At 45.0% G+C, this 14,692-nt stretch overlaps 5 protein-coding genes across 5 annotated transcripts; 3 read left to right on the forward strand and 2 right to left on the reverse strand.

The window, feature by feature from the left end:
• Positions 1-2,478: 2,478 nt before the first annotated feature.
• C922_01687 (hypothetical protein) lies at positions 2,479-4,096 on the forward strand (the record flags this gene model as incomplete). Its single annotated transcript, XM_008817290.1, has 3 exons — positions 2,479-3,536; positions 3,677-3,773; positions 3,962-4,096. The coding sequence occupies 3 exons, from the start codon at positions 2,479-2,481 to the stop codon at positions 4,094-4,096; spliced, it is 1,290 nt and encodes a 429-aa protein (XP_008815512.1).
• Positions 4,097-4,392: 296 nt separating this feature from the next.
• Positions 4,393-5,814, reverse strand: C922_01688 (prolyl-tRNA synthetase; the record flags this gene model as incomplete). Its single annotated transcript, XM_008817291.1, has 1 exon — positions 4,393-5,814. One exon carries the CDS (start codon positions 5,812-5,814, stop codon positions 4,393-4,395), a length of 1,422 nt encoding a protein of 473 aa, XP_008815513.1.
• Positions 5,815-7,063: 1,249 nt separating this feature from the next.
• On the reverse strand, positions 7,064-8,789 carry C922_01689 (protein phosphatase 2 (formerly 2A), catalytic subunit; the record flags this gene model as incomplete). Its single annotated transcript, XM_008817292.1, has 2 exons — positions 7,064-7,797; positions 8,018-8,789. The coding sequence occupies 2 exons, from the start codon at positions 8,787-8,789 to the stop codon at positions 7,064-7,066; spliced, it is 1,506 nt and encodes a 501-aa protein (XP_008815514.1).
• A 2,483-nt stretch (positions 8,790-11,272) lies between these two features.
• Positions 11,273-12,392, forward strand: C922_01690 (hypothetical protein; the record flags this gene model as incomplete). The annotated part of the gene is made up of 5 exons (XM_008817293.1): positions 11,273-11,350; positions 11,457-11,564; positions 11,801-11,867; positions 12,140-12,220; positions 12,325-12,392. 5 exons carry the CDS (start codon positions 11,273-11,275, stop codon positions 12,390-12,392), a joined length of 402 nt encoding a protein of 133 aa, XP_008815515.1.
• A 1,292-nt stretch (positions 12,393-13,684) lies between these two features.
• Positions 13,685-14,197, forward strand: C922_01691 (hypothetical protein; the record flags this gene model as incomplete). Its single annotated transcript, XM_008817294.1, has 2 exons — positions 13,685-13,728; positions 13,855-14,197. 2 exons carry the CDS (start codon positions 13,685-13,687, stop codon positions 14,195-14,197), a joined length of 387 nt encoding a protein of 128 aa, XP_008815516.1.
• Between the last annotated feature and the right edge of the window lie 495 nt (positions 14,198-14,692).

Here is a 14,692-nt window from a genome sequence, read left to right on the forward strand (position 1 = left end):
CAAGCTGGAACGAAATGGAACAAGCTGGAACGAAATGGAACAAGCTGGAACGAAATGGAACAAGCTGGAACGAAATGGAACAAGCTGGAACGAAATGGAACAAGCTGGAGCGAAGTGGAACAAGCTGGAACGAACTGGAACAAGTTGAAACAAGCTAAAACAAGCTAAAACAATCTGAAAGAACATAAAAACAACGCAGAACAAAGAAAGTAAGCAAAATGAACATAAATCACCATGCCAGTTTCGACTCTTTCGCTCGTCTCGCGTTCGAAATGTAGTCCCCCATTCGGACTTTTTCAGACCCTTTGCGTTGCCCACACGACGTGGACACTTTTGCGCGGCCCCTCTCACATATGCACAACTGCATGAACTGTTCATACTTTTTTGGCATGCAAACATGCATGTTCAGAAAAACTGTCTAAAAATGTATGAACAGTTCAGAAAAAAAAAAAAAAAAAAATCCAAGTTACTACTCACTTATCCCATCACGGGTAACTGTACACACTGTTCCAATGACTCAAAAAAAAAAAATCTTCATTCATGTCTTTATGATACATATCTACATGGTCGAGTTAGACGCCTCGACTGGTCGGTTTTTCTGGCAAATAATGCTTTCCTCAAAATTGGTTAACAGTACCCTTTTTTTTTCCTCTTTTACCATTAAAGATTTACCTCTTCTCTTTCAACTTCAAATGGAACGTTACAGACGAAGTGATGTGAAAGGATACCAAATGGGATACACGAAACAGTACAGGTGACGGTGAAATTAAACGGAGGTGTTTTTTTTTCCCCTCGGCAGATCGCCACAACGCGAAATGTGCATGTTTCCCGTTTAAGACACGTCTTTGGGGGTATATCATAATAATGGCATCTCCCCCATTCATGGGAAACCCCTTTTCCGTATGCAAACATGCGCAGGTACATTTGCACACCATATGTTTTGATTTTTTTTTTTTCTCTTTTTCCCCATTTGATGCTCCTGTTCCGCGTAGAACCTTTGCATGTTTATAAAAATGGCAAAAGAGTAGTTCTGTTGAATCCTGTCACATGGAACACTCCACTTCACTTCGCAGTTTATGCGCGAATTTAGTACTTAGCAGTCGGGGGGTAGTGACAAAAGGGTTACGCATCCCTTATGTAGCCCTTAGCCCCTTTAAAAGGTTCCTCTTTGCCGGTGATCTGCCCCATTTGGGACTACTCTTAAATTTGCGCAACATTTATGGTGTGCCATTTTTTAACCCTTTCACAATTATGGGGGTATTTCAAAAGGGCGGAATGAGAAGGAAAAAAAAAGAAAAAAATGACCTTCAGAAGGTTGACATTTTTACATAACTTCTTTCTACACAGTATGGATTGCGCTGCAACTGTTTCAGGTTTGTGTACAGGGGGGAGGTGGCGGCTATGCCTGCCTAGGCCCATAGCGTGGCGATATAAAAGGGAAAAAAAGCATGCGGTCAATCGCCCAACTTTGCCCATTCATGTCGATTCAAATGGGTTAATTCTACCTCCATATATACCTCCACCTGAATGGATGTCATTTCTAAAAATGTACCGTGTATCATTCGCCTTTTTCCTAAAACGCTGTTGATATCACGTTTGGGTACAAAAATGACTCGGTCGTTTTTTTCTGTCCTTTTCCCACGGGGACATACATACGTATAATATAAAATTGCATTTATGTGCACCTGCCTTTTTCACCTCAGCAAAAAAGAAAAAGAAAGAAAAAAGCGCATACCTTTTTCATGAACGTATATTGAAAAAAATGCAAAGTTCCTTTGCCATCAAATTAGAAGGGCATATTTACCTATGGTAATGAATCTTCCAAATGGCAGAACTAATCTCCGAAAAGTGGAGATTGTCGATGAGAAGCGGCGCGAAATGTATTCATACAAATTCACACGTTGCATGAATATATGCGCTGCTTGTGGGTTCGTAGTTTTACCCCCAATGTAGAAATGGTCTAAGCGGAGAAAGCTGACCCCTCGTGCTGTTTACCCCTTCGATTGGTAACTGCGAAAAAGAAAAGTTGGCCATATCAATTTACCTTGCCACATGAATTTACTCAGCCATGCAGAGGGCGCGGCAAAATTGCACGCATATTGGGGAACCCCTGTGAGGGAAAAACGTTCCTGCGCTTCGCTGCCCATTTTTCCAGCGATGGGTCCCGCCGACATACGATGCCACGTAAAATGCGGCAATTTTAAAATAGTGATATGGAACAAAAGGCAGAAAAAAAAAAAATAATAAAAAAAAAAGAAAAAAAATGCGAATGAGCTTATACTGACTGCTCAAATTTCCGTGGTCACAATAGCGAAATTGCATCAGTCCCCAATTTACAAGCTTAAGCAGCCTTATTTCAAAAAAAAAAAAAAAAAACATACAACAGAGAGAATGCGCCACTAACCCAAGGTGCGCTTCCCGAGCGCTTAACTGCATAATGGCAAGTAAATAATAACAGCAACTTCACATTTATGAAGAATGAGCAAACCGGGCGTTTCCCAAAAACTGATAACGGGCAGCAAAGGTGGCTTCAAAACTAGCGGGGAGACGAATAAGACTCAAGATGGTAAAAATGGCGGCAAAAAAAAGAAACCCTTTAAGAAGCATAAAATGAAGGAGATAAAACATGTGGGGCGATTATCTCATTCTTGTCGTACATCCCTGAACAGCAAGGGGGAGATGGGGCGTGCAGACCAACCCTGCGCAAAATCCCATTTCGCGAAGAAGGAAGAAACAGCGGGGGGGGAACACCCACCAGTGACTAACAAAACGGTGATTAAAAGATCCAAGTCAGATTTTTCCGCTCCTGTCTTGAAGAAAGTAATGATAAATAAAAAGTTATCCAAAAAGAGGAATCATCGAAGGAAGGCCCAAAGGGGAGACAAGGAGTCTCACCCCCAACACATTCCAAATGGAGCTTCTTCATCAGAGAATGTCACTAACCGAGGGAACTACGCATGTGAGGCCAGCAGTCCGTTCGCCTATCGAACGGATGGCGACCATCCAAGCGATAAGCCCTTCTTCCTTGACCAATACGAAAGCCACTATGGAGAAAAGAAAAAACAAAAATACAAGGAGAAAAGAAAAATCGGACAGGACCCAGAAGAAATAGTGAATTCGTCCCTCTTCAGATACATTAATGAGTACATGTACACAAACAGAAGCGAAATTGTACAACAGAAGTTGAATAAAACAAACAATATTTTCAATATTTACCATTTGGGGTACAGAAATCAGAAGAGTAAATGGCCCCAAAGTCCCGTTCATGTAATAATAAGCCATTTAAAAAAAAATTTTACAAAAAAGAGCAAAATAGCCGATTTGGGATGCGGAGAAGCAGAAATAGCCCAGGCGTTGAACGGCTGGTCAGTCACTTCCTACGATTTAATTCAGCTCAATGAGCACGTCACGGTTTGTAACATAACCAAGTTGCCGCTCCGAGACAATTCCCACGATTGCTTCGTTTTGTGCCTGAGTCTCATGAACACGGACTGGCCGAAAGTTATATTTGAGGCACTTCGTTGTCTTAAAAAGAGGTTAAATTGTGGGCACTGAGGGGTCGCCACGTTAGTAGCCATTTCTGCTGCTCCTTTTGTGGTTTGTATAACCTCCGTTTGGCAGCTCTCTCCATGTTTGTTTTGTTTTTTTTTGTTTTTTTTTTTTTACTTTTCCGCAGCGCAATCCTAATAATAGCCGACGTGGTGAGCAGGTTTACAAACTACAAGGCGTTCATGAAGTTCATGAGGAATGTCGGGTTTACCTTCATCAACAGAGTAGGCCTTTCTTACGCGGACCACCGTGTGGGGAAGCGGCCATATGGCCCTATGCGCACATTTGGCTGAGGGGCGAAATTGGCCGTCTGTGTAATTTGGCTAGATGAACAGCGAAAATGTATATATATTTTTTTTTTATTTTTTATTTTTTTATTTCTTATTTATTTTTTTTTTTATTGCCCGTTCAGGTAAATTTGGACGATTTTTTTTATGTGCTATTTTTTGAGAATAATAAAAAGGACGGCGCTTCCTACGCGGCGAATGAGAAGAGAATTGGGAAGGTTTCCAAGTTGTTGGCTCCCTGCGTTTACAAGAGGAGGTAGACCCTGTTTGCGAAATGGCGGAAGAGGCAAATTGTAAGTGGTCGGTTGTGTGTGTGCACGCGAGGGGGGGATAAGAAAGCGGCCTGGCTCGCGTCGGCCGCCTCGATAACGTGGCGAGCGGAGGGCTCGCCTCACAAACGCAGACAAAAAAAAAGAATAAGAAGAGGAAGACAAGGCGGACGAAGCAGACTAAGCAAACGAAGCAATGCAAAACATAGCGCAGAATACACCGCGGTGTAACTGCGCGGAAGAGGGCACCACCCCAAACGTGGGACACTGGGAGGAGGCGAAACAAACTAAATTAGCCCAAACTGCTTGAACAACTGATGAATTGTCATAATTTTTTTTTCCGGGGAAAATCGACTTTTGTACTCGACGGTGACGTCCCGAAAGGTCATGTAGAGCTTGTTGGACAGAATAGCATTCTTTGTATCCATGTAGTTATAAAAATCCGGGGGCAACTTTATCTTTTTTTGCTCGCTGCTCAGGTTTATTATAATTCGATTGGGGACTCCTATCAAGTCGCAATTTTTCAGCTTCCGCGACAGGTGCAAATCCGTGTCGTCGTAGTATATGTCCACGTTGCTGTTTTTAAACGTGTTGTAGAGCCACAGCGTGAGGACGTACTCGACGTCGTTGCTGTTGAGGGGGGCTGCCGTCGCGTTGGGAACGTTTGACACATTTGGCACGTTTGTCACCTCGACCGCTCCCGTCACCTGGGCCATTTTCACAAATTTTGCCACTTTGGCCGCGGAATACTTGCTCCTCTGATTGGTCTGGATGAGGTAGACGCAGAAAGGCGCGACCTGCTCAGGTAGCCGAATTCCCTCGTCGTCGTAAAAAGAGTCGACCAAAAAGTAGAGCAGCCGATAAATGCCAATTCCGTAGGAACCCATAAGAATATTATTTTTTTCATTCCGTTTGTTTAAGTATTTGATGTCTAGTTTCCTGGAGTAGTAATCTCCTAATTTAAAAATGTGTGCAGCTTCTTTGTACTTGCCATCTCGGCAGAGTACTTGAAACTCGTGACTTTCCAGTGCATTCATTTTGTCCACTTTCCTTTTTTTCGTAACCTTGAATGGTAATTTCAAATCGGAAAAAACTTTTTCATAGCATTCTTTATATGCTTCATACGTTTCACTCAGACAAATGTCACTGCTGTGAAAGGAGTAGCCATCTTTCATCAAGAACTCCTTACTCTTGAATAGCGTTTTTTCTAATCTCTTTTCATTTCTGAATTTATAATTAAACTGATGGATTAACAAGGGGAGTGATTTGGCTGGTATGTTTTCATTGTACACTTGGTTGATTAGCGAGAGTGCCTGTTCTTCACATGTGGGACTTAAGATCAGCCCATCATCTTCCATTTTTTTTTTCATCATCACAACTTCACTGCCTCTGTTTATGTCCCCTTTTTGCTGCTTCTGTTTGTATACGTATAAAAATTCATCGCTATACTGTTTGGAGCGGTCTGAAATATTCCACCATTTCTTGGCTTGCAGAATGGACATAAAAAGAGAATGCGAATTGACTCTCTTCAGGTGGATATTTAGGAAGCCGATGAGCTTCTCGATGGACTTATATCCAAGGGGAAGGAGATTATACAAGCCGTTAATATCCTTTATATAGTTTGCTCTCTGCAACAATTCGCTTGCTTTGTCTCCGTTCTTCTTATCGGTATCGTTGCAGATTCGGTTGAAAATGGATTCGGAGCCCATGCATGAGTGGTTGTTCCCCGCGTACAGACCTGCGCGGTTTGCTATGCCCCTGCCTATACGTAAGCCTATGCCTCTTTCTCTATTCACGGATGCCCGAGGTAAGAACGCCAATTTTCCTATGTGCACTGTCTGCACAACACGGAGGTAATTCGCTATGTGCAGGAGCAGCACAAGTGAACAGAACATCATATGCACAGGATGGGTCGGCTCATCGAGACGCGCAAACGGCTAAGGGACGAACCTCTGAAAACTTCGTGCCACGCGCAAAATGTCCCATGCGCCCATACGCCCAGGGGTGGGAAGCACAAAAACGGTGAAGCTATCCTTATCACTCGGCTCATGAGTTGCTATATCGCCGAACGGGGGGTATGACACTGCTTCGATCAGTTTGCTAGCCGAAGTGCAGGTGCCACCTCGCAACTACCGCAAAGTGAAGAGAGCAAAATGAAAAAAAATCCCATTCCCTACGCGTTAAGCGAACCTTCTTTCACGCCATTGTGGATCTCAAAGGGGGCTACATTAGCAGTGTTACTTCTTCGTCTTGCGTTCTTTATTTCTTTGTTTGTTTGTTTCTTTTTTTTCTTTTAGTTATGCCACTCTCAGCGGAAGTGCAAAACGGAGAGAGAGCCGCCTCCCTACACATGGGTAATTAACCAAAATGGTGACAATTATTTAATTCAAAATGGTCCTTGAAAGGGGCAGGTCTCTTGGGGGGGTGTAATCCTTTGGCAGGAAAAACGCAGTTACGCAATTTTCATCACATCACGGGAACAAATAAAAAAAAAGGGTCTACTTATTTTTTAGCTTGAACATGGTACATTATCGAGGGGGGGGAAGCAATAAAACAAAAAAAAAAAATTAAACGTTGCACATGGACAAAGGAGTAAAGTGACCGTGGAATGGGTGCCAAAAGGAAAAAAAAATAAAAAAATAAAAACATACATGTATATATGTGTACCTGTGTGCACCTGCTGACACATATACACACCGCCGAGAGGCGTACAAACGGCTGCCATTTTATGTTCGCGGATGAGCCCCTCTCTCCCAGAACGCCGGCCACGTTCCACCCTCTTCGACGTACCAAAATAGCGAATCTAACCGTCCGAGAACGTTCATCCTATTTAGGAGCCACAGTACGTGCTACAGCGAACGTGAAGCAGCTGTACTGACGGCGAAGCAGCCCTACCGACCGCTAGACGAACTGCTCATCTGGCCGCTATTCCGCTATCCCGATATGCCGCTCTTCCCCTCACAGCATGTAGCCCACGTTCCTCCTCAAAGCCTTGGCGTTGGCTCGTAGCGGAGCCGTGCTAAAGGTGACGAAGTCCTTCTCCATGTACTCATCGACGAGCATTAGAGAGGCGGAATTGCCACACCTGTAACAATAATTAGGAGCACTAAAGATTGTCACCACCTTATCATTGTGCATCCATAGAAAGCCATCCTGCACAAGCTGGTGAGCTCGACATATACAGCTAAGCTTATTTAGTCGAAGGAAGGCATCCGTCCTCTCTTCGCTAAACACAACACCAGCACCCCTAGGAGATGCCTTCCATCCTTCGATGATACCATCCTCAGGTCCAGCAGGGTCACTCCAAAGTAAGTCACAAATGGGACCATCCTGCGGAATTTCCCTAAATCGATCTAAGTTATTAATCTGACTAATTGTGTGCAAATAGGGAGAAATCCCTCCATGGTCACAGAAGATCTGGTTGCTAATGATGGCTGTGAGGGGAAGATAGTCGAAGGCGTCTGTTATGTACCTCCACGCGTTGTAATCTCCATTGTATTTCCTCATGCACTCATCGTAAAAACCGTATACCTTGGTTATTTGTCTGCTCTCGTGGTTCCCCCTTAGGATGGTCACTCGGCTGGGATACTTTATCTTGAGACAAGCCACCAGGCAGAAGCACTCGCATGAGTAGTACCCCCTGTCCACATAGTCGCCTAGGAAGAGGTAGTTCACGTCCGGCGGAAATCCTCCTGCGGGGGGGGCGGCGGAGTGAGGAATGCGTAATTCGGAAAGTGGAAGGCGAAATTCGGAAAGCGAAATGTGGAAACCGTCGAAGATGGGCGTGCACACAGTGGGGATGATTGTACGCACCTGACAGCACACCTCCTAGCACACCTCGTCATTAATTACTAATCACAAGGGGGTCGTGGGTGGCTTCGTTTAGTCCTTCCCTCCTCATCGCGCACTTACCTATGTGGAACAGCTCCAGGAGGTCGTAAAACTGGCCGTGGATGTCCCCCGCGACGGTCACAGGGACGCTCACCTGCACACAGTTGGGCTCCTCCTTCAGGATGTCCCTGAGTAGTGTGCACATGAGCTTGACTTCCTCGATGTGAAGCAGCTCGCACTTTAACAATTTGTTAATCCATTCATCCACATTGTGCGAAACTTTTATGGAGGATGTGGCGGGCGGAGAGTTCGCCTCACTCTGAAGGAGTTCTTCAAAACGCGAGTCATTTTTTGTGTACTTCTTATTCGCCTGGTCGTCATCGTTGCTTACGAGAAAATCGTAATATTCTTTGCTTATAAGTAGACTATTCGGACATTGCTTAATTTTCCTGTTGTATTCATTCTCCGAAATGACTTCCTCATCACTCAGCTCCTTAACGGACAAATTCTCATACGTTGTGTAATTATCTTCATTAATGAATGTTTCGCAGGTTGAAACTTTGACTCCTTCATCGTTTGACAATTTTTTTTTTTTTTCTGATTGTTCATAATTTTTCTCCCCTTTTTGCCTGACCTGTTCAGGCGAATCGGTCTTCTTTTCGCTTCGTTTTTCCTTTTTTTTTTTTTCCATATATGAGTTGTCGTTTTGGCTGTTTTGGGTATTTTGGCTGCTTTGGCTGTTTCGGCTGCTTTGTCTTTTTTGGTTGCTTCCGTTCGGGCGTCTGGGGTTGCCTTTCGAGTTAAGGGCGTCACTGAGTTGGCAGTCTCGCGTGGGCGCAAGGCAGTAGCTCATCGTTCAGCGCCCGAGGTCTTTGTCCAGGCGCTGTTTGAGTGGGCTGTCAACAGTGTTATCGGGTTGTGTTATTTGTTTGTTACGTTTGCTTGTTCGTTTCGCCTTTTTTTTCCTTTATTTTCCTTTTTTTCTCCTTCGTCCGATCGGAACACCTCGCAGGGGGATGTCCACTCGTCGCGACTCCTGCGCGTGCTTCTTCCCCCTCGCGCGATTTGTCTTTGTATGCCTTAGCGTAACTTTGGCTTACTCAATTTTCGCAGTTTTCTAAACTGGGCTCTTCGCGTGAATGCGCTAGTTAGCACTGGGCACAAAAAATTTGCATGCCCAATTGGCACGAATTCGCGCAAGAACCTTTCGCATGGATTTTTTTTTTTTTTGGCAGCTTCTATCACTCCCTATTTGTGATGGGAATTCCCTCACTGGCAACTGCTCATCGTTTTCCGTGGTGTCTCTTTCTCTTATTACAACAAAAATAAAAAATAAAATAAAATAAGGAAAGGGGCAAAGAAAAAAACTTTGCCGTTAGTGCTCGTTAGCCTTTAATATGTGCTCCTGAAATACGTCGATTCGTCTGTCTATCCGCACGCACAACGCGTGTGTAAGTATTATGTGTGCATGCAGTTGGCGGTGGTGTGTAGGAAACCTCGTAATATCGCGAATTCGAGGAGGATGACGTGACTGCTAACACCTTGCGGGAATATGCAAGCTGTAATTTTTTGCAAACGGCGTCGCGAGGACTGCCACACAAATGACGCATAAGATGGTGAAGAGACAAATTTTGCAGCACGCGGGGACCACTAAAAAATTAATCACAACATATCAGTACGGATATGACAAAGTCGAGCTGGCACATGTGCATATCCTTACAACCTCGAAATTGGCAATGACACAAAAACACGTGCAGAGCAGTTCATTTAATTTTGTTAAAGGGATACAGCACTGTGGGCATGAGAAGGGTGTGCACATATGCGGTTCATAGGAGAGTACAAATTGGAGAATTACGCCTTTTTTTGGCTTATCCTTTTCGGGGGACGTTAATTATATGTAGTCGGGAAAGCGATGGGGTTCGATTGGCAGTTAATTAGTGAGAGGTGAATGGAAAGATAAAATAAAATAAAGTAAAATAAATCGCGCCATTAGCGGGGGGCGATAAAACAAACGGGGAGCAAAACAGCGTAGTGGGGAGAGACTCTCAACTTAATTACGCTGTAGAACAGATACGCAACTGGGTTGACGGAGCAGAAAATCGCCTGCACAGAATAGGAGGAAAAAAAAAAATCCCACGTAAAGCAATCCAAACCAACGGAAAGCAAGGAAAGGCGAAAAAACAAATAAACTAAACGCGGGGAAAAAGCAAAAGGAGGCGGACTCGGTGGGAAACTATCAGCAGGGCCTTTTAAACAAAACATAATGGGACACATTCAAAATTTAAAAAAAAAAAGTGGCGAAATATAATGCGCACGAACGAGTTCGTTGGGTTTGCATGAGGTGGACGTGCAAGTATCGCATAAACCCGCCGGAGCGTTCATACTTCGAATGTATGCACTAGTGTGGGGAATGTCCTCTTTTTGGAGTGGCCGCACAGAAGGTCCCGTGAGCAGATATATGTATAATATGTATATACGCATACGTACACCTCTTCGTGGGAAAAGCGCGAGAACAGCCAGGCGAGTAAAAAAAGCGCGTCACAAAAAAAGATGCAAAATGCCGCACAACGCTGCAAAACGGGGGACGTTATTTTTGCGTACTTTTTTTCTCCCCAAAAGAACGACGCAGGAGCGAGTCCAGTCGTACACATATATCAGCCGAACGACACGTTGCCTTTTGTGTTAGAATGGAAAAAAAAAAAATCCCAAAATGAAGATTTACCAATTTTGCGCTTTACATTTTGGCATGTGTAATTTTGAGGAATACGACTGGTGGAAAAAACTCGTGTAGTGACCAACTTAAATTTTTTTTTTTCTCCTCATTGTCGAATTAAAAGAAGTGCTGGAAAACTTCCCCCACGTCGATACGGCATCACCTGCAGAGGTGCCTAGCTATATGTGACCTGTGACGTATTTGACCGTTCCACCAAAGTTGCATGGCCTCGTTAAAGGTGGTCTTCTTTCTTTTATATCTAGTGATCCGTTAAACATAAAGGGAGAAAAAGAGCAACTTTCCGAGGAACCTCCCTGTTGTGACATCAGCTGCGGTTTTTAAAGGACGACGTGAACACCCAACTCGTGAAGGCACACGTGTAAACATAGAAGCGGAAGGAAAAAATGAATAAATAAAATAAAATTAAATAAAAAAAAACAAAGCAAAATAAAGGAAAACAAAACAAAATAAATTAAAGCAAAAAAAAAAAAACAAAATAAAGGAAAATAAAATTCATGACCTGACCACGCACACGGCAGCACAGATTGCATGCGTAGGCGCCGGCACCCGAAACGGCCCTGAAACGACGCAGCAACGGAACGGTCGATTTGTCGTTTGGAAAAATGAACGGGTTGAGGCATCGCTTGGACAGGGTGAACGCGCCAGCCCTGGCGCGAATGACTCGCAGGTTCACTTTCACGGTAGGGCAAAAGAAGCCGCTACGAGGAATGACAAGAGATCCCTTAAGAGCAGCAAGCCAAACGAACAGGTCTGATATAAAAACATATTCTCTCCACCTCCCCGCAGGAAATAAAAAAAATTGACGATTATCTGCAGAAAGTCAAATCGGGAAAGCTGGTGGTCGCGCAGTTCGGAGCGTCCTGGTGTGCTCCCTGCAAGAAGATGAAGCCAGTGGTAAGGACTCAGGGGGAACAGATGGGTTGTCCTTATGACAGATGGGGAGGAAAAGAAGACATACACTTAACCCATGCCAGCGAACACATTTTCTTCCCATTCCTCCATTTATCATCCATATTGTGACCCTTTATTTTGTGAAGCCGTATGGACACTTTATCGCCTTGTGCGTTGCTTGATCGGTGTGTTTATGCAGAGAGTCAATCGACGGTCCAAACGTTCCTCACCCTTAATAGGTGAAGAAACTGGGGGAAGACAACGAAGAAGTCGAATCGCTGTATGTGGACATTGATGAACTCCCAGGTAGGAACAATGGCAGGAGCACAAAGAGCTGAGGAGGGAAATACGATTTTACTTCTTCATTCCAACGTGGAAGCAGCTTTGAAGACCCTCCGGTGGTGCTCCTGCTGGTGCTGCTGATGATGTCTAGGCAGAACGAACCGGACTACCCGTTAAGCAGAACGTGACCGTGCAACTTGTGCGGAGTTACTCCACCCCCCTTTGCGTTCCCACCTCGCCACTTGGCTAAGTGACAACTTCACAACATGGCAACTTCACTGCTTCCCCCCCCACAGAGCTAGGAGAGGATGAAGACATAAACGAACTACCAACTGTTCTGCTGCGAAAAGATGGAAAGTACCTCGACAAAATTGTTGGTACGCTTTGATCACATATGTGTGCAACTATGGGGTGAAGCGGCTCCGTTTATCTTCATCTTCTGCTTCTGTTTTTTTTTCATTTTTTTTTTTTTCCCACCCAGGCATGAATGAAGAGCAGCTACTACACGCAGTGAACGCGCACAGGGCTCCCAAGGAGGGGGATGTCTGACGTTCCGAGAAGCATAATCATGTGGGGAAGGACCCCATCTGGGCATGACGCTAACATGGGAGATGCTTCTTTACATTACGCATCGAATTTTGTTCATTCTCTCAGTGATCATCCGAGGAAGCCACTTGGTTGGACCAGCTGTACCACTGAGCTGTGTTGGGGCCCGCTGGATGGGCAGCACGTTCAGGGGTGGCAGCAAGTTAGAAGTGGTGCGCCAGAAAGTGAGAGGCAGCGAGCTGCACGAAGGGAACGCATGCGAAATGTACCAAATATTCCTGCCAAGTGCACAGATGGCCTTTTTTTTTCACGCATACCAAAACCGATCCCGACATTTTGCAAGCACGCGTAACGTTTGGACGGTCCCAAAGAAGCGAGGCCTCGCTGTTGGGCAATATATGCAGCGCGTGGCGCGGCACATATACACATGTTAATGTGAGGCGTGCTGACCTGAAGCCTTCCCGCTGGTCATTTGAAATGGTTTGCCTGCACTGTAAGAATGGTGGATGCATAAACGCACGGATGGATGGCTGCCTGGACGCGCAACTGAACCCACGTGTGTATGCATATATGTACACGGACGCACATAATGAGGCGCACACGCCCGTGCACATGATCCATTTTGATGCGCACGTGTGAATACCGCATGCAATCGAAAAATTGACTTTTTTTTTTTTTTTAAAAAACAGTTTGGCTATACTTTCGCAGCTCAATGTTGAGTAAGCGCCATTATCGGAAAAGAGGTTTTTTTTTTTTTTATACTCAAAAATTTCTCGGCAAAAAAAAAAAAAAAAAAAAAAAGGCAAAGTATTATCCATGGAGATGATTTCTTCCGCCCCGCCTTTTCCTTTTATGTAAACGTGAAAGAGAGAAGCTGAATAAGGATGAACTGCGCGAAGTACGCGTTGCAATGTGATCCTTTTGCGTGAGGTATAGCCCTCTTCGAAAGCTGACTTGGGGGTGGACTTCCTTTGGGGGCAGTGACTTAGCCGCGTGCGATAGACGGTCACCCCATGAGATGATCACCCCTCCCCCGGCATTGCCATCATTCTGCTGACAAATCGACCATCCGCCTGGGATTGCCAGTTTTCCCCCTTTTTTTCTTCCCCGCCTTTTGTTTTCAATCCTGTTTATGCATAGCTTTCTGCCTTTCCTAGTACGTGCACCGCCTGTGTAGCAATCCCGTTTGACTGTCTCCCCGTTCAGTTGCTACTTTCGCGCGGGCGGATTAACTGCCATTTTGGGGTCCCGTCCTCACCGTACCTCCCCCTCAGTTTTAACTCCCCTTTTAATTTATGGGTAGATCATTCAAGGTTTTCCTGAGCAACTACGTCTACAGGTATGGGTTTCCATCGTGGGAGAGGCGCGTCTGCAGTGAGTGATGTGCATTCCCCGATGACTACGCCGCGTAGCTTAATCATTAGGATGCTTCGTCTAATCGTTTGGCCGCTTCTCCCCCCCGCAGCTGCTCTGAATGTGGGAACCACCTGTCCGACCCCACCGAGTTAGTGTCTACGTCCTTCCGAGGGAGGACAGGCCCGGCATGGCTATTCTCCAAAGTGATAAACATCTGCGAAGGACAGTATGAAGACAGAATGATGACCACGGGCCAGCATATCATCGTCGATATTTATTGTAACATCTGTAGAAACAATGTTGGGTGGAAGTACGAGGATTCCTCAGAGGAGTCACAGAAGTATAAGAAGGGAAAATACATTTTGGAGAAGGCACTGCTGTCCTTTTTGGTTATAGACCGGCACGGGAAGGAGCATGAGTTTGAGTTGAAGTCGTCTGACTGCGATTTTTGACGGCGCGTCGGCAGAAAGGCAGCCAGCGGCAATGTGGGACTGCCCCCTGGATGGAGAGAGGCATAGCTCTAACTAGGCGTAGCTCTAGCAGCACGCCGTACAACTCCGCTTTTTTCACTTTTTTTTTCGCCTTTTTCACTTCTTTCCCCTTTTTTGTTGCTCCTTTCGCACATTCGTCCGCACATGTGAGTGCTGATACGCGCTTGCACACGTACGCGACCTGTACAAGTGCGTTCATTTTTTTTTTTTGTTGAAGATGAATTTTTTTTTTCCCTCCGCGCGTTAGCGACAATGATTTAGGGACAACTTAGCGACCACCTTTTCTTTCATTTTTAATAGTGTACAGTGGGAAGAGGCGGGGAGGGGTGAAGGTGGATTGGCATAGCAGGTTGGAATAGCAGGTTGGCATGACTAGTTGGCATAACCGGTTGGCATGACTAGTTGGCATAACCGGTTGGCATGACTAGTTGGCATAACCGGTTGGCATGACTAGTT

The sequence above is a fragment of the Plasmodium inui genome (assembly GCF_000524495.1).
Source record: "Plasmodium inui San Antonio 1 unplaced genomic scaffold supercont1.5, whole genome shotgun sequence".
In the NCBI taxonomy this organism is placed as follows: domain Eukaryota; phylum Apicomplexa; class Aconoidasida; order Haemosporida; family Plasmodiidae; genus Plasmodium; species Plasmodium inui.